Source organism: Eumetopias jubatus, unplaced genomic scaffold, assembly GCF_037043125.1.
Source record: "Eumetopias jubatus isolate StellerSeaLion01/CBP00866 unplaced genomic scaffold, mEumJub1_p1.0 scaffold_8, whole genome shotgun sequence".
Taxonomy (NCBI): domain Eukaryota; kingdom Metazoa; phylum Chordata; class Mammalia; order Carnivora; family Otariidae; genus Eumetopias; species Eumetopias jubatus.
Genome location: NW_028274814.1, coordinates 138,259,146 through 138,279,908, shown reverse-complemented (window position 1 = coordinate 138,279,908; position 20,763 = coordinate 138,259,146). Strand labels below are relative to the sequence as shown.

Here is a 20,763-nt window from a genome sequence, read left to right as displayed (position 1 = left end):
CCATGGAAGCTTCGCCAAGGAGTTAGTCTCGGCTGAACTTTGAAGGACAAGTCGGCCTGGCAAGAACAGTCTGGGGGGGTATGCTTGGAAATGCAGATGCAGAGGAATTTCAGGACTGGGCTGGACCCCGAAGCGTAGGACTTCACCCTGCCCAAGGTCGCCCAGGAAGGTCATGGCCCAGGAACCCCACATGGAGTCCCGACACCCCGCGTGCACTCTTGACTGACGCTCCCTGAGCCTGAACCTGCTGCGTGCCTCAGTTTCTTCCTCTGCGGGTGGGGAAAATCACCTACAGAGTTGCTGTAAGTAGCATCTCCACCATGCCGGAAGAGTGGCTGGCACACGGCAAGGTCCCCAGCGGGTCAGCTATTAGTCTGATGACAGTGATAACCAGGATGCTACTTGGGGTCCCCTGTCTCGGCCACGGAGCGGATGTTCCTCGCAGAGTCCGTCCAGAAATACCCAACATCGAGGCTGCAGGAAACACTCCTCCTGATAATGGGTGACGGTGGGCATCTGGGTCCTTTGCACACTTATGGTTGTGAGGTGAGGCGGCTGGAAGATTCGGATCATCATCCAACTTTTCTTTCCTAAGTTTGCACAACATGCCTCTACTGCTGTTTGGCTAAAACCCTTTAGTTTATTATTATTTTTTTTTAAATAAAGAACGATTTATGAGTGTGCCGGGTGATATCAAAGGCTTTTCCAAAGGTGCATGATGGCAGCAGTAGGATGCTCACCAATCATTCTGGCTGGACACAGACGGTCCCCGGGAGAACCTTGGGGGACGCTGAGAGTCTGCTCTGGGCTCGCTTTAACCCCGCGGTGACTCTGGAAGTCAGCAGGCGTGCGTGGTCTCACAGCCTGCCGGGCGCCGGGCCTGGGTGACTTCCTAGTGCGTGTGGTGGGTGTGTGCACACACGTGTGTGTGAGAAAGACAAACAAACAGGGTGAGGAAGGGGGGGTGTTGCACGGATGAGCCCCTCGTAGGTCCTTGCCTCCAGGAATTCATAACCGTTGGAAGAGCAAGATCAGCAAGAGCTCAGGAGGCCGTGAGCACCGCGCCCCTGCCGCAGGCACAGGCATTTCTCTGCTCCCGTTCCAGAAGGATTCTCCAGTGAGCCTGCTCTGAGCGTCTCCTCTCCACCCTGTCCACCGGGAGGGCCTTGCCAAGGTCACCAGTGGCCTGGGCGTCACCTAATCCAATGGGTGTGCCCTCCTCCGGGAAATGCCTTCCCCTCTTCCAGGACATCTCGGCTCCAGGCTCGCGGGCTCACCCCGACCTTGAGCATGAGGGCTGCAGCGCCCTATCTTGGCCTCTTCTCTGTGTCTACACTCGCTCCCTCGGGGAGCTCATGGGGTCACGGGCTCTGACCACCATCCCCACGCTAACATCTCCCGGGCTCATCTGTTTCAGTGCTCACCACCATGGGGCCATGGCGTCTTGATCCTAATGTCCAAACTGAACTTCCGGCCTCCCCAAAGCTGCAGTGTCTTGGCCGTCTCGTCTCAGCAGACGGCAATGCCAGTCTTCCCATTTTCGGGCCAAAATCTGTGGGGTTATCCAGCCTACATCCAACTCATAGCAAAACGTGGCACTCCCTTCCAATGACACCCCGAATCTGTCTCCCTCTCATGCCTTCTGCTGGACCTGCATGGGGGTCCCACCATTGCCTCAGCCCAGCCGGCTGTGGGAGCCTCGGCCCCGCACCCAGAGTCAGTCTTTAAAGCCTTAGGTCATCTCACTCCCCACCTCAAGACCCTCACGTGGCTCCTCCCTCACTCAGCAGAAAAGCCAGAGGCCTCACAACGGCCTCAAGACCCCGCCTCACCAGCCACCAGCTCATGCCTCTGCTCCAGCCACGTTGGCCTCCTCGCCGCGGTTCAAAGACACCAGGCTTGCCTCTGCCTGCCTCAGGGACTTTGCACGCGCCATTCCCTCTGCCTCAGGGACTTTGCAAGTGCTCTCTTCCTCACATCTCCGTGTGGCTCATTGCCTCAGCTCCTCGGGTTAGACAACTGTCTCCGACTACCAGATTTAAAGTTGTTCCTCTGCCCCACACCCTGGCTTCCCCCTCCTCCTCTCCAGCCCTCTGCATCGCACTCACCACCCCCTGACCGTGAACATATTCTACTCGTTTCTTGTCTGCTCCCACCCCCTGGAATAAAATGAATATGTGTCAGGGATGCATGTCTGTCTGTCTTGGTTGCTGCTGTGTCCCCTGGACCAGGACCTGCCTCTGCAGGGCATGGATATTGTTTGCTGGAAGAAGGGATATGCGAAGAGTCCCAAGAGAGGCCCATCCAGGCTGCTGTGGAACACAGGGGAGCGGCGGCACGCTCAGCCTGTGGGGGTGCGGATGGTGGGCAAGAGGAGAATTTGACACTGACCTGGGCTTTGAGGGATGGATAGGAGTTTACCCAGAGGAGGAAGAGGGGAATGTCCTAGCTAATGCCCAGAAGAGGGGAGAGGCCACGGATGTCTGGGGTCTGAGGCACGGGCTGGGGGGCTGGAGCCCAGTGGACAGAGAGAAGGGACGAGAGTGCTGAGCACCAAGGGGGACAAAGACAGGCCTGGGGGAGGACGCCTCTCTGGCCGGGCAGCAGGGGTTTAAAAGCCGGCAGTGCCGGCAGCAGCCGGTTGTGGGGGTGTAAGGGGAGCCACTGAGGGGGCATAGAGGGTTCCTGGCTCCTGGCTTTAGGAACCGAGGGGCTAGGGCACATTTCGCCGTGACATGGAAGCACACTGCTGAGAGAGGAGGGATGCTTTGGCCCCGCTCAGCGCGTCCAGCTCGGGCCACTGCGGCAGCCCAGGCAGGAGCAGGGTTCCCTGCGTGCCTCACTCGGGTGGACTGCAAAGCCCTGACCCCCACCGAGCCCTCGGAGGCTCCAGCACAAGCCTGGGGGGCTGCCTGGGGGCATCGTCAGCTGTGTGAGGGGTGACCTCTGAGAGTCTGTGTCGGCGAAACTGGCGGTCGAGAGCCCTCCTTAGAGGGTCTCGGGGGCATGGTGCTGACATTTGAGCATGGTCACGAGGTGAGGCGCAGCACTGGGCCCCACGCCCCCCGCCCCATCTCTGCTCCACGGGACCCCAGCCCAGGGGGCACAAGAAGTGTTTGTCCCTCTCATCTCCATCCTGCCCCCTTCAAGAGACCCCCCCCCACGTACTCTCCACCTCCCACCGCCCTCAGTGACACTGCCAGCCTCGGGGTGAAGATGGGCCACAGCCCATCCTGGGCTCCGAGGCTGCTGGGCCGTCACCCCGGGAAACACGCTGGCTGCTGGCCAGGGTGTGGCCCGGGGTGACGGGCAGGCTGCGTCTCCGGGAGCAGAGAGAGCGCCTAATCCCTGGGATTTGCCGTGAAAGCCGGGACAGGGCCAATCACTCGTCACCCGGCAGGGACAGCCGCACTGTTGTTTTTAGGTGGAATTTCTGAATGTCATCTGTAATGTGTACTGATCCCGGGCCAAGCTTTCTGAGTCAGGCTGCAGGACAGGGTCAGCAGCACATGTTTAACCCCTTGGGGTAATGATTTTAAAGAGGTGATCTGCGCCCTGCTGGCTGGGACAGCCGAAGGTGACCTGAAGCCAGATGGTTGGGCAAGCAAGCGCTTTGCTCTGAAAGAGGCCTCCCTCGGCGGGGGGCAGAGGTGCCGTGAGCTTGGGATCTTCTTCACTCACGAGCTCTTATACCAGGGCTGCTGCGTACTAGTCCGTATGTTGTGCACTGCACATGGAAGAGGCTGAAAACCCTGGGGCTTTTGCAGTACACAACATATTCAGCTGGACAGAGCAGCCCGGCCACACCCCACTTCTCTCTCCCTCTGAGACATTAACAGGTACGGGGCCTACAGGCACGCAGATGGCAGGATACTAGGGAAGCTAGGAGGCGGCTTGATGAGAGAAAGCTCTGTGGCTTGGGTGTAAGTGTGCTGCCCAGCACCCAGCCCGGGGCTTGGCCTAGAGTAGGAACCCGGGATGTCCTTGTTGAGTGAGCAAGATAATTCACGGGTGGCAGAACTTGGACGGCGCGGCCTCCACCATCCTGCTTCCGGCTCGGCCTGCCTCGCCCACCCAGGCCACAAGGACGGCTCCCAGGCAGCTGGGGCTGCTTTGGGGTGAACACTCTCCGCCCTGTCGTCCCCTCAAGGGGCGCCGAGCTCTCACCCACTCCAGCTCCAAACGGCTCCTCACCTCAGCTCATTTATCCCCTAACAACCCACCCAGCTGTGTTCGAATACGCTCATCCAGTCCTCCTAGCAGGCGGTTATCAACCCAGCAAGGCAAGTACTATGGCAATTTTGCTGAGATGAAAACCGAGACTCAGAGAGGTTATGCAAATTGCCTGAGGTCACACACCTAGAAACAGGGAAGCAAGAATCAAGCCAAGAATGTCTTACCCCGAGTCCAGTGCTTAGACTGTGGCCACAGAGACTCAATCACGTTTTGCCCCAGAAGGGCCACCCCAACTACTGATCATTTTCAAACAGTAAACTGCAATAGAGTAATAATCCTTACACTCACAGATGAAATTCGGAATGCTATTTCAAAGTGAAAATGTTTTTAGTTTGTTTTAAGAGGAATACTGTACAACGGTGCCCGCGCCCTGGTTGGCACACATCAAGCTTTGGCACAGACAGCGGGGCAAGTGGGGGCTGTCAACGCCTTTCCACGGAGAAGGCTCAGGTCCCACTAGGACTGACTTTCTGCACACTCATTGCATGCCAGGCACTGCTAGGGGCTTTCACATAATCATTTCATCTAATTGCATTAATGGGCGTCCATAATTAGGGCATATCCCTTCTACACCTAACATCGGGAACCATCTCTAAGGTGAGTGGGACAATCACATGACCCTCCATTCATTCCGACTTTACCGAGGACAGGACTAGCTGCCACGGGGCCAGGGGCAAGAACAGGAGCCCATCAGTTTCTCGGGGGGACCCAGGGGCCCTCAGAGCCGCCCATGAGGCTAGGGAGCTCGGGGCAGACAGAGCACAGAGTGGGCACACTGCAGACAAGCTTTCCAGCTGCAGCTCTGACTCGCTGGCTGCGGGACCCAGGGCTGGCCCTTCAGTCTTTTCTTATAGAAACAGCGACGCCAGCCCACAAGGCAGCACGAGGAGTGTTTTGCTCACAAGTGCCGAGCGTGTAAAGGGTTCTGCGCACGGGAATAAGTGAGCGCACATGGGGGCACCAGGTGACCTCTCCACTCCCAGGCAAAACCATGAGCAAAACCTCCAGATCCTGGCCCTGGGCCCAGGGTGGCTTTGCACTGAGGACAGGAGGCTGAGTCTTGATATTATAGGGTCATCCTTCTCCAAGCCAGCAAGTATCACACATCTCAGAAATCAAACCCTGTGTGTGTACACACGCTCATCTGCATCCTCCTATAGACCTAGACACTTAGCCACACCCATGCCTACACACGCCAGCATACACTCACCCATAAACTCACACCCACACCCACACACACACACTGTCAGACCAGAGCGCTTTTCCAGAAACAAAGGCACAAATAGAGTGGGATCTGAATTTCTCTCCAGATTTGTAGGTTATAATTAAAGCATGTTTCCAGCCAGAGTCCTGCCCAGCCTAGAAACAATCCGCCTAAGTTGCAAGTGCCCATAGCAGGTGTGGCTTGGCCCAGGCTGAGCAGCTCCCCACTGCAGCCCTGGACCCCCCTACCAGCCCCCTGTGGGCAGATGGGGAAAAGGCAGGCCCGAGGGTCCCAAGCAGCAGCGCCCCCCCCCCCCCCCCCCACGGCTGGCCACCTGTGGGAACAAGAATGAGTTCGCACTATTCAGGTGAAGAATCAGAGAAGACTCTTCCCGGACCCTGCCCCCTCCCCAGCGTGGTGGTGATGAAACCTCATCTCTTGACCATGTGGGCTTGGAGGAGCTCTTTACTCACAAAGGGGTAGCCTGAGACCCAAGACCTCATGGCTGGGAGCACTGTGGCTACTCGAAAGGAGATGCTTCACTACCTATCCCCTCTGACTGCTGCTGACAGATGCTGGTGGTATAGATGTGTCAGCTGGTGTAGACCAGAGGAAAACAGGGCTGCACCATGAGGGCCATGGGGGTGGGAGGCTCTGGAGACAGGTGGCCCAGGTCCAACTTCCGTCCTCAAATGCTCCCCAGCTGAGAGGCCCTGGCAAGCAGCTTAGTTCCCCTGGCCTCAGTCTTCTCATCTTCAAAGTGGGGATAACCACCACCTCAGGCTGCAGGAGGCTGCAGAAGGATCTAGAAGCACCTTGGGCAGTGCAGGCCTCCCAAGGAGCGTCACGGACCTCCAGTGGTTCCCTGTGGGCCACAGACGTCTACAGAGGCCCGGCCCTGTGACCCCTCCCAGCCTCTCTTCTCGCCCTTGCTCTGGTAGCACCAAACTGTGTGGGGTGCCTTCCCACCCACTGCCTCTCGTCACACCACCCCTGGGCCAGGAATACTGCCTCCTTCAAATTGATATGGTCAAGATGTTCAAAACACCACCACGCTGAGGGCGAGGGGAACAAGGTCCGGGAACAGCCTTGTCTGATTCTTCACCTGGCCAGGCCGGAGCCATCCAGGCATCACCTCCTCCCTGCAGCTCGCGACAGTTTGCCCAGGCAGGGGCGACCCGGACTCTGCACCCACAGCACCTCGGTGCTCTCCTGTTCCGCTCCGGGGACTGTCAGCCTCCCTAGAGGCAGAGACTGCATGCTCCTCACCCAGCACACAGTAGGTGCGCGGGAAGCACTGTGGCGTGCGCAAGCTGGTTAACGGATCAGTCCTGGTGGCCCCGACGCCCACTGCCAACTGCCCATGGGGGACCAGGGAGCCGCGTTAGGGCGGCCAACATCGGATCCTTGCAGACCGCCACGATTTAATCAGAACGGGAAGGGGGGAGCGGCTGCTCAGAGGGACACGGGGGCAGCTCAGGGGAGCAGCCTGTCCCGGAAGCTACGATTCATACCCGCATGAAACCTACACGCAATAGTTTATTTCCAGGATCTCTGCAGCCGGAACGCAGGGACCGTCACGTCCCAGTTCAAGTGGAAAGACTAGTGCAGATCTCACGAGGCCCAAGGCTAACAGCGGGGTGACACTGACACTGATCTGTTCTTTTGTGTTCCTGCTCGTTTTTAGTAAAATTAGGGCCTTCCCAGTAATTATGCAAAACTAAAAAAACAAAACTCCCCACTCCACCGGGCAAGAACAATTAGCAAGTCCATCTCTTTTATTTCAGCCCATTTTGGGGCTGGGAGAGCTCACTAACTGGTAGTTTTAGGGCTGTTCTTACCTTAATTATTGTCATTATTTATAAGGGACGTCCGCAAATACAGTCAAATTTTATGAACCTCACCTCACACACACCAGGGGCCAGGCGTGAAGGATTCCACTAAAAACAGGAAACATGAGCTGTAGTCACGGCTCCACCCCAGTCCGGTGGCCCTTTCTTGCCAGGGCGAGGGAGTGCCTCGGGAGGCTGTGACCCTTGGAGGCTGTGTGAGCCGGGGTGCTCCTGGCCCTCCAGCGTGGCCTTGGGTAAATATTCGCTCGCCCACTCTATGTCCATGCCTGATGGGGAACCAGGGTCCCGGCCTGCATAGAGCTCACGCCCCGCGTGGCTGACGTGCTGTCCAGAGGCTCCCCAAGCACCCTCCAGCTCACGAAACGGGTGTGTGGCAGGAGGGGCCGACTGGCACAAAGCCGCTCAATCTCCCGTCAGCGTGCCCACTGGCCAAGGATCAGGCGGGCCTACACAGAAGCGAAAGGTGGGTCTAAAAAGCCACTCAAGCTCCGCACTGCCTAGCTCCTCTTGGCTTTGGGGAGGTGTTCACAGAAATGTTGGCAAAGCTGACCCTCAGGATAGACGGATTTTATTTTCCTGTCCTTGGAAAAAGAGCTGAAAAGAAGCAGGGAGGAGGGAGGGTGGCGGAGAGGGCTGAGGCTAGCCGGGGCCCAGCGGCCCCGGGGAGGGGGCGGCCCCCAGCGGCAGGGAGGCTGACAGGACCCAGCCCGCGCCGGCTCCGGCCAGGGCACCCCCGCAAGTCCCCCCATCCCGAGCTAGTACCAGAAGGACCCCCTTCTTGGCACAGCCCCTGACCACAGCCAGTAGCCCGCAGAGCGAAGCCTGAATCCGGGGCTGGGCGAGGAAGGCTTTGTCGTGGCCCGAGAATACCTCAGGCATTAAGAGGGCATTTTTGCACAGGCTAAAAATGCTTTCTTCATTTTTCACTGACAGCTGGTTAAGGAGGAATGCAGCAGGATGTCTGCTCAGGCTTTGGGCCGACAGCAGGCTCAGCCCCGCTGCAGAGCCGCCTTTATCCCCTCTAAGAACGGGCTTTTAAAGGATACGTTAGGGGAAGGCCTGGCCCTTTCAGGTTCTGAGTGGACTTGGGGCACTTTCTTCTTCTGTTATCTGGGGGAAGAAGGAGCTCCGTGGCCTCAGGGTCCTGGCAGCTTGTACACGCGTATTTCTCTGGGACCCAAACCCTCAGTCACTTTGCCCCAGTCGGCCCCAGCCGTCAGTGGGCTCTGGCCCCGGGTGTTTGGGGAGCACCAGGCTCTTCCTCTCTCTGGTCCTTGCCGCCTCACCCGGGAACAGCGATAGTCCCACCATGTCACAGGGGTGTGGCGAGGAGGAAACGCCTGCTCCTGGTACTCACACTAGGTGTCAGTCACTCCTTCACATGTGTCGAGACTCAGCTCAGACCTCACCTCCTCCAGGAAGCCTTCCAGACCCCGGTGTCCAGTGTCCGAACAGGGCATGGCCATGTTCAGCCGACACCTGTGGGCGGGTCAGTGTCCCTTCCAGGTGCTACAGGCAGCGTGGAGCTGCACAGTGGTTCTCACTGGGCCCAGCTGGGAGCCCCCCCACATCCTGCTGGATGCTGCAGACAGGAGGCGTGAGTGGCCCCAGAAAACAATTTCTTCCTTTCCACTGACATACAGGGTTTCTAAGACATTGCTTGAAAGGAGAACTGCGCCCCTCAAAACAAGTTTGCAAACACCCAGGCCCCAAAGGGTTTCAGATGCCCGGTCCCAGGTGGTTACTTAATTCTGTTCCCTCCTTTGCCCAAGGGAGACGATCACACCTGTCCCTGAAGGTGTTTGTGAGAACCGAGCTGGGTGCGGGGTAGACAACTTGGCTGCGACTGGCGGGCTGCTCACGCTTGGGCTCAGGTCCAGCAGCAAACCATCCACCGCAGGTGGACAGGCCTGGAGCTGCAGCGTTGTGCCTGCGTCCAGGGCCAGCGCGCACCAGCACGGCCACCCTGGGGGCCCAGAGCTCCCGGGGCGCACAGGAGTTATTTGGGACAGAGGCGGGGAGGGGAAGAGGTGGGGTTAAGGAAGTCCAGGGAAGAGACCCAAGCAGAGGAATAAGGCAGGGACGGGTGGGCATGGAGACGAGGGCCCAACCCGAAATAAAGTCCGGGTCCCACCCCAGCGGGACCTTGCCACCTGGACTCCCCTGGCCTCAGTCCCCTACCCAGGAGACGACACCGGCACGAGGACCCTGGGACCCCGTGCCAAACTCCGGGCCCCCGGCCAGACGGGTGCCCTGCAATCCGAGCGAGCCGCGGAGCAGGCCGAGCCCACCGGAAGCAGGACGAATTTTCCGGAGTCGGCCTGGGCCCTCCTCCACGAAGCCCCAGCCCGGATTCCAAAGACCAGGGCACGCGTGACCGAGCGCAGTGAGGGACAGCCGCTCTGTCTTTGTGACCTGATCCACATTCCATTCCCAGGGGCTCCGTTCTGTTCCCCACTCTGCCCCGAGGCACCATGAGAAGCCTGGCACACCCTCACGCCTCTCTGGGCCTCGGTTTCCCCCTCTACAAGCGAGTTGGAAAGAGATGGTCTCCAGGAGCCTCCAGGCTTCGACACGCCAAGATTTTCTGCCCCAGTGGATGGGAAGCCGAGAAACAGAGGCTCCCAGGTCGATTTTGTCTGGAGTACAGATGCGGCTAGAAAAATGCGCTGGTGGGCACTGGATCTGGGCCCAGCCGCTGCCCAACCCCCGGGCTCAGGTCACCCAGGAGGGATTTAGCTGGGAACTGCAAGGCGCAAACTCAGCAAGAGCCACCCCCAAGAGGTTTCTCTGGGGGCCACAGAGGCTTGTCAGTCTCTTCAGAGTCAGATTTTGATGATTTGTTTGTGGGGCCATCTCTCTCCCCCACTGGAAGGCAAAGCCCCTGAGGGCAGGGTCTGCATGGTGGTCCTTCACCTGTGTCCCCGCAGTGTCCAGCCCAGGGCCCGGTACAGACGAGGGCTCGGGAAAGGAGCAGAAGGGCAAGAACACGTGACTGGAGCAGCAGGCTCTGAGTCCAGTTCTTATGGTTCCGAAGCTGTGAACTCTCCCGCGAGGCCATGATTTACCCCCGCGAGGCCGTGTTGCAGCCACGCCCGCCGGCCTAGCATCAGGCACAGGGCTGGTAGGAGGTGGGCTTCTGGGCACCAGTGTCTCAAGTAGCTCACCACCACCCCACCCAAGCGGGACAAAGCCTGACCCTCCCTCCTCCCGTCTGCCCTCACCCCTGGGGCCCTGAAGGTCTTCTTCAGCTAACATGGGGGAAACTGAGGCCCAGGGTGGGCAGTGACCCAAGGGCAAGCAGCAAGTTTTATGACTGCTGACAGCCAAACTGCACGCCCTCCCCTTGGGATCCCAGCGAGGACTAATGTACCATTAATTGTAATTAACTAATTATTCCTGCTGCCAACTAGCGGAGGAGGCGGCTGGGGGTGGGGAGCCCCTAAATGACTCAGTCATGTTTACAACATGCAAACCCATTTAAGAGCTTGTAAAGTCGCTATAAATGGCTCTTTGGCAACAGGGGAATAACGATCCCCTGTCTCCAGCTGCCAGTTTAACAACGGTTGGGGTTGGCGGCGGGTGTCCGGGCGCAGGGACCAGGGTTCTGAGAGCCAACAGCGCCACCTAGAGACCTTGTTCCAAAACTCTGCTGAAGGGCCACACGCTCGGACGCTCCTTCTGGTCAACACCTCACAGAATCCATGGCCCAGGACACCACAAAGCCCATGCCCACCCACCCCCATTCGCAGTGGAGAAACTGAGGCCCACGCGAGGACAGGGCCTGGTCTTCAGCTGCTCATCTGCTTTGAACATACTCAGAGTCTAAATCTAAGTCGAAAATGGTAGCTGGGATGGTTTCCATTCCCCACGAACTTGAGGTCTCTAAAACTCGACAGTTCAGGAGAGGTTTACAAGCCGGTTCCCCAGACTCACCTGCTTCCCACCTCCACTGGCGTCCCCCCCCTCCCTCTCCGCCCCAGCCCCCTCCGTGCTCCCGCGGCGCTGCCTCTCGGCGGAAGCCGCCGGCAGGCTCCCCGCTCAAGGGCTGTGCGCGTGACGTGCCGGGCGGGACATCGACTGGACACGTGGCAAGGCAAACGGTCTGGGGCCGAGGCCCAGAGCACGGGCTCAGACCCTCCGTTTGCTATTCCTTCTGTCGTGCCACAAGAATAAAACTTACATCAGGTCCCACTGACCTGGGGACGGTCCGAGCCCCGAGACAGGCACGTCACCTGTGTGATATCGTCAGTTCATGGTTGTGAGACAGAGATCTAGTTAATCCACCCATTCACAGGCAGGAGACAGAGGCCCACAGGGGTCGCCCCTGGAGACCTGGCGCACAGCCAGGAGCAGATCCCACTCCTGGCCTGTGATTGCCTTGGGAGGGGGCAGGAGGGGGTTCCAGCTGGCCCTGAAGAATTGGGGGGATTTAGGAGGGGGATTCAGACGGGACCTCGGCTGGTCCAGAGGGGTTTTCCCAGCAGCCCGGCACAACGGGCCTCCACGAGGCCATTGGCTGGGAGGACCTGAACGTCTCCGGCCACTCACCCACAGTCATGCCGTCCATGTAGCGCTTGATGATATCAAAGGAGTCCCGCAGGTTCCCTTCGGTGATGTCGAAGATGATGTCAGCGTGGTTGGCAGGATACACGGGCATGATGGCCCGGAGAAAGATGATCTCTGCGGGAGGGAAGCACATCATGGGGCCCCCAGAGATGCCCCCTCGGGTCCCAAGAACCCAGGGCTGGCGAGCCCTGCACCGAGAAGGCGGAGGAGGGGTCCTGAGGGCTCACAGGTCATCGCCTACCCCCCTTGTGATCAGCAGGGAAACTGAGGCCTGGAGAAGCTTTGGGTCTTCCCCGAGGTCCTGCGGCTAATGGGCAGTGGTGGTAGAGCTGAGGGGCACTTGGTAATTAGTCATAAATCTTCATGAAGCTGGGAAGAAGGGGAAGGGCGGTGGTTGTGGGGGTAAATGAGAGAGGTCAGCAAGGGCAAGAGAGCAGGCCGGTCTCCTGCCCCGTGGTGACGTGGGCCAGAAAAGCCGCTTCTCGGGTGACGTGGGCTGGGCATTTTGGTGGTGGTGTTCCTCTCCTCGGCCACCCCGTGTAAAGTGGGGCCAACCGCCCTGGGTTGGGGGCACAAGGCCCCGAGTCTACCCTGGCTCTGGGTGATCCGGAGGGGTCTTTCCTCTGGGACTCCATTTCCTCATCTGGAGAGTGAAGGAGGCAGACCGCCAGGGCCCACTGAGGGTCCTTTTAGCGCCAAAGGTCGAGGTCAGGATTTCCTGGGCCCCAGATGTTAATAGGCACCTCCAGCCACGCTCAACTCCCTATAGAATCAACTTCCAGACCAGCACTGCTCAAGAGGCCACAAAACCGGCCGTTAGGGGTTTGGGAAGGATTTGTATGTGGTTTGGTGGAACCGGTCATTTGGCATAAGGCAAACACGAGCCAGTGGATTTTCCCCAATCCAAGTCCGTGCTCTCTTGCAGAGATTCTGCGCCTCTCCTTTTCTAGAAGAACGAGTCAGTGGGGAGGGGAGCAGGGGGCCACCCGTTCTTTCAGGTGACCATGTCCTTGGGGAGCATCTCCTGCCCTCGTCACCCCCAGGCCCCCCACAACCGGGTGCTATGTTCTGGCATGTGCCCCTGCGTCACCCCGTGGGATGCTATCACAGTGTGTAAACTGTCCCGCTGGCTCAACTGCACATCTCCCCTCGGAGGGTCAGGGAGCTCTTCGTTATCGTTGGGCCCCAGAGCCTGGCCCTGAGCCTGACACCTAGGAGGCTCCATCAGTGTTTGCTGCGTGAATCAATCACGCAGCAAGGCCAGGGATAAAGACCCCACAGAGGAAGGGGTGGCCTCGGCATGGGGGCTGCACACCCAGAAGCAAGGTGTACGGGTGCCAGGACGGTGGGGTGCCCCAGGTCCCACCCCAGTGGAAAGGGTGCTATGATGGCAGGTCTGTACAGCAGGCCAGGAGCCGCCTGGGCTCCTACTTCACTCCTGGCTCCCTGGATCCAGTCTAGCCCCTCGGTCTCCAGGGTGACATTTCTGTACAAAAATAGCATCAGGCACAGCCCTGTGATGGCTCCCAAAAGCCTTGCAGTGGAAGCCCCAACCCCAAGCTGAGGCTTATCTTCCCAGCCTGTCTCTTGCCAAGCCTCTCCCACTCCAGCCAGAAAAACTTGGCTTCGTTCCTCAAATACCCACCCCCCCAAACTTACCTCCAGACCTTCCAGATGAGTTCTGCTCCACTTGGCACCCTCCTCTCTCCCTGCTCCCCACTTTTACTACTTACCTCCTACTGACTATTTGGGCCCCAGCTTGGAAGTCACTTCCTCCCAGAAGCCCTCCCTGACGCCCCAGCGCTTGGCACAGAGCCAACGCTCAACACCCAGAAGCAGCAGCCTCCTGAGCTGAGAGCCAGGAACGGGCCGGCATGGTGCTGTGCGCTCTGGGGACACTGGGAGTTGCAGAGGCAAATCCATGTCTTTCCCAGGGAGTAGCTCCTTGGGGCCAAGCTCTCGGCTCAAGCACTGGGAAGCCCCAGAGGAGGCTGCCTCGCAGGGGCGTTTCTCTAGCCTTGGGGCCCCCGCGCCAATTCTAGCCGTGGGAGTCACCACTCACCTTCAGGGCGGGTGAACTCTCGGAAGGTGGGCAGTGACACAACGGTATGGGAGATGGTGTGCACTGGGTCCAACATGCAGGTGACGTCGTTGGGGCGGCAGGACTTGATGCAGCGGACAGTGTCTGTCTTCTCTTGGCGGAGCCTGAGGGGAACCACAACACAAGGGGCGGATGGGAAAGTCAGAAGTGCCACGCCCACAGAGACCCAGGTTCCAGGAGGAGCTGCAGGTGGCCCGGCAGGGGGGCGCCTGTCCCAGAGACGGCCCCACCAGAGAAGCGCAGTGGCCTCCACAGCCAAGCTGCTCGGCGGGGAAGCCGCGTAGCCCTTCCTGCCACCTGGACCAGGACCCACACTCCGGTCCCCATCTGCCCTGGCTGCGGATAAGCGAAGCTTTGCTATTTGCCAAACTGTATGGACTGAGCTTCAGCTTCCACAACTGCAGGCGGATTCACCCGCTTGACAAGTGTGTTTTGAAGGCCTGCTGGGTGCGAGGCACCAGGGACGCCGAAGCAAACATGGGAGACGTGGTCCCGCCTCCCCGGAGCCCCCCCACCCCAAGTCAGGTGGGTCGCAGGGGTAGTAAGTGACAGACCGGATAGGTAGTGCCCAGCTCGGTGCCCCAGCACAAAGAAGTCAAACCCACAATGTGGTGCGACTGACCGGGAGCGGAGAGAAGAGGGGGGAGCTCGTTTGCTAGACATATTTTAAATCCTCTTTATTGTAAAATAAAAGCGCAGATGCAAAACCTACCCGGAACAAAGATGTAGTTTAATGAGCAGTGGAATCACCACTCGGGTCAGGAAAGAGATCCTCCATGTGCCATCTGAGGCCCTTTCGTGCGCCCACACCAATCTCAGTGCCGGCCTGCCCGCCCCAGCCCTCCCAGGACCCCTGTCCTGATGGTGCCAGCGTCGCCTACCTGGGTTTCTTTATGGTTCCTATCACATGGGTGCGTGCCTCAAGACAGTCATGAGAAAAACATGCTGTGTCTCAAGTCCTTTTTAATGTACAGGTTTCCTCTCTATCCCTTCATTTCCCAGGCACTTGACCTGTTAAGGAACTGGAAGCCTCTGAACCATAGAGCTTCCTACACGTGGGCTCGCCGACTGCATCCTCGTGGTGCGAAGCAGGCTGTCGATCTGTCCTCTGCATTTCCGGCACACTGGCTGCTGGATCCAGACCTGACCAGAGGCAGGCCCGGTGCCTTTGGCAAGATGACAGTTGGTGGCGTCTCTTCCACTGGGGCGCACTTGGTGTCTGGCTGTCTCTCTCTCTGTGATGTCAGCAGCTGTTGATGCTCAGGGCCTAGATCCACCAATCCATCGGGGATTGCAAAATGCTGGTAGTCCAATTCTATCATTTCTTTAGTGTGTTAGTTGGAATACATCCGTAAAGAGCGCTGCCCCTCATATGCTATCTGGTTACCAGGAGGTATCATTCACAGAAGCAAAGCAAGATCAATGCCTGATTCTTGCCTTATTTTTACAGGTTTTCAGGATCATGAACTTGCTCTCTCTCCGTCATCATCCAGAGGTTACCAGTTGGTTTTTTAAAATATTAGTATGAACTCATGGATTTAAACTATTTGATGGATTTCAATCCATTGCAATTATTATCCTTTGTTGGAACTCAAGCTTGCCCATCTTTGGTCAGAGGGAAGATCAGAGTGGCTCCAGAAGTCTTCAGTAGGTCTCTTACTCTGTGGTCCAACAGGGTGGTCCAGCCTCATCTTGTACTTTTCCTGCCCCAGCTATTTCTCCAAGAAGTCTTGGTTTTGTGTGTTTGTTTGTTTTGGTTTGTAGTGGAAAATGGTATTTCAAGACCACACCCTAGATACCAGGTATGGTGGGTGCTTCTAGGTTGGCCATTGCTTCCAGGCCTCTTCAGTGGATTTTTAAAGGGAAAATATATCATGAGTTCCCACTGATATTTCTGGTTCAAAGCAAGAACCACACAGACTTTTAATCTCTTCTATATTACAAAGGAATCTCTTTTCTTCCATAACAGAATCCTGGTTCTTAGGAACACAGGAGATGTTAGAATAGCCCATAATTATTGACGTAGTTATTCCATATTCTGACACAGTAGTCTCAGAAGAGCAATACTAAAATTACCACCACTGACACAAGTACTTAAAATAATGTTTGCTTGGATTATGTCCTCCCTATTCTACCTATTTTAATGGATGTGCTGTATCTACATTGTTTGGACATATAGCAATTCATAGTATACCATTTCCTTATAACACTCACTTAGTTGTAGCTGGAAGAGTAACTATGCCTAATGCCAGCACGCTGATCCTTTTCCTGTTGGTAATACTTTGTGTCCTTTGTCCACACAAGTCTGTTTTGTTGGGTATATAATCCTTGGCCTACGTTTTCTTGAGGATCCTAAGTATTCGCCTTCTCCTAGCATAAGTGTTGCTGTGAACAAGTCTGATGACAACATAATTTTTCCCCTTAAAAGTCATTGCTGGTTTTGCCTAGATGCCCTCTAGATGTTTGTCTTCTCTTTTCTTCAAAGTCTGATAATTTTACGAGGCCATGTCTTCATATTTGCTGCTCTGAATAGGTATGTTCAGGCATGCTGTGTGTTCTCTCAATGTGGATTTTCAAATCCTTTTTTTTTTAATTTCTGGAAACTTCTTTGAGTTACCATTTTTAATACTTATTTTTTCCTTTGTTGTGGGTTCGTTCCTCAGAGATTTCTACTATCTGTACGTTGCGACTTCTTTGCGTGTCTTCAATGTCCGTCACTTTCTCTTCAAGTTTTTTCATCCCTTCTATTCCTTTTTTGATTTATAAAATTTGTCTTCTTCTCGGTCCCTCCTTCTCTCTGCAGTTGCTTTTTGCTTTAATTTTCAATTATTTCCTGGGTTCTGTCACTTTATTTCTCAATTTTTCCTAATTCTGACTTACAGTTTGCATCCATTTTTTTTTTTTATCATTTTCTTAATGCTTTTACTTTGTTTTGATACAGGCTACAGTTCTGACCTGGATTCTGAGCATATCTTTCTGGTGTGTTTTCATTATGCAGAGGGATGTCATTCTGTTCCTTATTATCCTTTCTCTTACATAATTTTGTATGAGATTCAACATTGATTCTTTTTGGTTGGTCATTTTCAAGTGTATTAATTTTCCTGAAATTTTAGAAAAGGGCATATTCACAGCAGTTTTCCTGACTTCGCAGAGCTCCCTTACCTGTCATTTGGGGCAGTGTGCTTTCTGAGATTCCTCTACATTTACCTGGACTTTCTTTATCCGGAGTCTATTGTCTCTTTCCTACTTAAACTCTGCATTTCACTTCCAGCAGCTTCTCCATAGTGCGAGACCCTGATCTTAAGGCAAGCCCTGCTGGCTCAGTTCCAAGAGTTCCTAGGGGCTAGACGGTTCCATTCCCTCAATGCTTCCATGAGCTCCTTGCACACACTGGAATGGAATGAGTAAAATGTCTCCCGGTCTCAGCTGCTGCCCGCAAATTTTTCTACTGTATTTTCCAGGGAATACCTGTTGACTATTCTGGAGTCTCCCACTGCTTTCTTCTGCACAGGTGCCAAGACCATGCAGGTGGACATAAACTGTTATCTTGGGGCTTGTAGGGATATCATGTCACCTTCTTTAGTTGGGCATGTTTTCTGTGGATTTTAAAATTTTTTGCCTAGCCATCTTGGGTTGGGTTGGGATCTTTGGGTTGGGATCTTTAGTTTGGGATCCAGAGAGCTTCAGACACTATGCTGCTGCATCTTCCCAGATTCTCTGTGCTTAGAGAGTTTGCACAAATTATCTCATTTAATCTCCACAGCTCTTCCCTCTATACCACACTGCCTCCCTCTTTAGCTAATAAAACGTCCAATTCTATACCTGGGAATTATAGAATAGGGCTCATATCCATGATTTTGGAAATGAGGCCAGAATAACAATCCGACCAGCACTGACTAATCCCAGCAATCCTGCCCTCTTCACAACATTCAAGGCAGCAGGGGGCAGGGTTTCAGAGAAGACTCCAGAGCCAGGCTGCCTGGGTTTGAATCCCAGCCCCACCCGATACCAGCTGTGAGACTTTGGGCAGGTTACTTATCTGCTCTATGTCTCCAAGGCTTCCATGTGAAATGGGGATCATAACAGTATTTTCCTCACAAGGCTGTTGGGAGGGTTAATTGAGTTAAATGCTTGGAGCAGTGCCCGGGCCTCAGTAAACAGTACACGTGTTAGCTATCATAGCTATGATTATTATCATAATGATGACAATCATGATTATTATCACTTGCCCTTAGGAGCTAAGGTTAGTACAGTGATCGAGTCAGAAGAGCAAAGGCCTAGAAGTTAGTCAGAAGTGATGGCAGTGACCTTGAACACATCCAAACCCTCTGAACCTTCATTCCCCATTTAACTCAAGATCCAAATGAACACTCATGTTCCTTCCAATGAATGAAGAAACCAACACTTATTGGCTGCCTACTATATATACCAGATAATGCCTCATCTGCAATTGCATGTAATCTTCAAAATAATCCATGAGGGGGCCATGAAAGCTCTGAAAGGCAAATGACTTATCTATGACTTTGGATAAGTCATAAAACTAGTAAATGTCAAGGAGGACCTTCAAACTCTTGTTTATTTTGTTATGTTTCTGCCCTGCATGATCTCTGCAGCACGATGTAGGACGATCACTATGTAGTCCCAAGGAACTGTCGGGCAGAGATGAGGCTTCAAGTAATGCAGATATAGCCTCGCATGTGCACTCAGGCACACAGACAGAGACAGCAGAGATATCCTGAAATGGAATGAACCACCTTATGAGTTAAGGAGTTCCACAAACAAAGGAGAGTGCAAGCAAAGCTGGAAGGTCAGTTGGTGGGAATGTTGTACCGGGGACTCTGGCAAACCCTGTAAGGTCACTGCATGGCCTCTAAAGCCCCTGAGAGTTCTCCCCCACTTGATACTCCTATGGACATGAAGGAAAAGTGCCTCTTCCAATCTGAATGATCTGGAGCATGATGAAAGGATAATTGAATACAATAACTAGATCCCTGCTGTAACTTGCTGACTTCACACAAGAGATATCTGAACTAGTCTCGAAAATACCATCCATCCATCTATCATCCATCCATCTATCTATCCATCTGTCCGTCTATCCATCCATCCATCCACCCACCATCCATCCATCCATCCATCCATCATGCATCTATCATCCAGCCACCTATCCATCCATCCATCCATCCATCCATCATGCATCTATCATCCAGCCACCTATCCATCCATCCATCCATCCATCCATCCATCGATCCATATATTTATTCAGATGTTTACTGAACTCCTTCTACAGGCCAAACACTCTGAAATGATAGAGAATACAGACATAATCCCTGTCCTTAAAAAGGCCCCAGTGCAGTAGGGATAATAAAAAGTAACATCCACAAGATAACAGGAAAAACGTTCGGATGGAGTGTGTCCAGGGCTATGCGAGCTCAGAATAAGGAAAGGCTTCACAGAGGAGGTGACCTTTGAGCTCACGCTTCAAGGAGAATAGCAGTTTGCAGAAGGATGGCATGGCACATGCTAAAGCCAAGGGCAGGCACATTCAGGGAAGGGCAAACTCCGCGTGGCTAGAACAAAGAAGATGAGCTAGGATGGAGCTGGAAAGGTGGGCAGAGCCTTGAATACCATTCAAGAGAGTTGGACTTTCATCTGCTCATAAAAGAGAACCACAGAAGGTCCTAAAGAGTGAGGCACATAACCAGACCGGCCCTTCAGAGGGGTCCTCTCGCTGCAGCTTGGAGAATGCATTAGAAGATAGGAGACTGGGTGCTGGTCCAGACCAGACATGATCAGAGAGAGGTATGGGAGACAGATTGGAGGCTTGAGGTGACTGGCCAGAAGTGTGCATGGTTCCATGGCAACTTAACTGCTGCTTCTGTCAAAAGTACAAAGCGCAGAGTTTACTGTATGTCTGTCTTCCCCACCAGACAGCAAGGCCAGGACACCCTCCCCACCAACTTACATGTCATTGTAGAAAGGAGCTTAGGATCCTGCAATATCCTTTACTTGATTCCTCTGTGGTATTCTGCCTTCCCCTCTTGTTTCTGCTTGGAAACAGCATCGGCAGTCACAGAAAATGCTACAGACATAAGCCAATGTTGACAGAAAGTCATCCACTCCCTCAACAGACATGGACAGAGCACCTAGTGTGTATGTTACGCACCTCACCAGGAGCTAGGGACACGTCACTGAATGACACAGAGCTGGTCTCTGCCATCACAGAGGCTTCTGGGTGGTGGAGAAGACAGATGCGAAACACAGACAAAAGGGAAATGCAAACTGTGATAAGCATAACGTTGAAGTGTTATGAGAAAGACTGACAGAGGAGACAACGCAATGGTGTTGAGGAAGGCCTCACTGAGAAAGGAACACTTAAGCTGAGCTTTAACCAACTTTCAAGCCGAGGGTGCAAAGCATGTGCAAAGGGCCTGAGGCAGCAAGAAACTCAGCAGTGTGGCTCAAGGGAAGTGATCAAGGGGAGAATAATTCGAAGTCAGGCTGGAGATGCATGCAAGGACTAAATTATACAGGGCCTGAAAGGCACCCTAGGGATTTGTGACAATGGTTTGGCTGGAATCATGGTGGGGAAGATGAAGGGAGGCGGGTGAGTCAAGGCCCATGTTGAAGGTATTGTGATAGAAAGGAATAGTCAGAGTCGTGGAGGCAGCAAGCCAGGGTTCAAATACCAGCTGTGTGATCTCGGGCAAATCACTCACCCTCTCTGAGTCTCTATGGGGATGAGACACCGGCCTTGCACCCCCCGGAGGTAAGGCGCACAAAGGACCTGAAGCACACTCAGT

At 54.8% G+C, this 20,763-nt stretch overlaps 1 protein-coding gene across 1 annotated transcript in view; it reads right to left on the bottom strand.

Annotated features, from left to right (window-relative positions):
* Positions 1-20,763, bottom strand: part of FBLN1 (fibulin 1) — an 81,060-nt gene that overhangs the window by 8,466 nt on the left and 51,831 nt on the right. Inside the window, exons 19-20 of the mRNA XM_088025747.1 lie at positions 13,925-14,067; positions 11,845-11,976 (exon numbers count right to left, since the gene is read on the bottom strand). Coding sequence (XP_087881873.1) covers positions 11,845-11,976; positions 13,925-14,067 — 275 coding nt within the window. The remainder of the gene's footprint in view (positions 1-11,844; positions 11,977-13,924; positions 14,068-20,763) is intronic.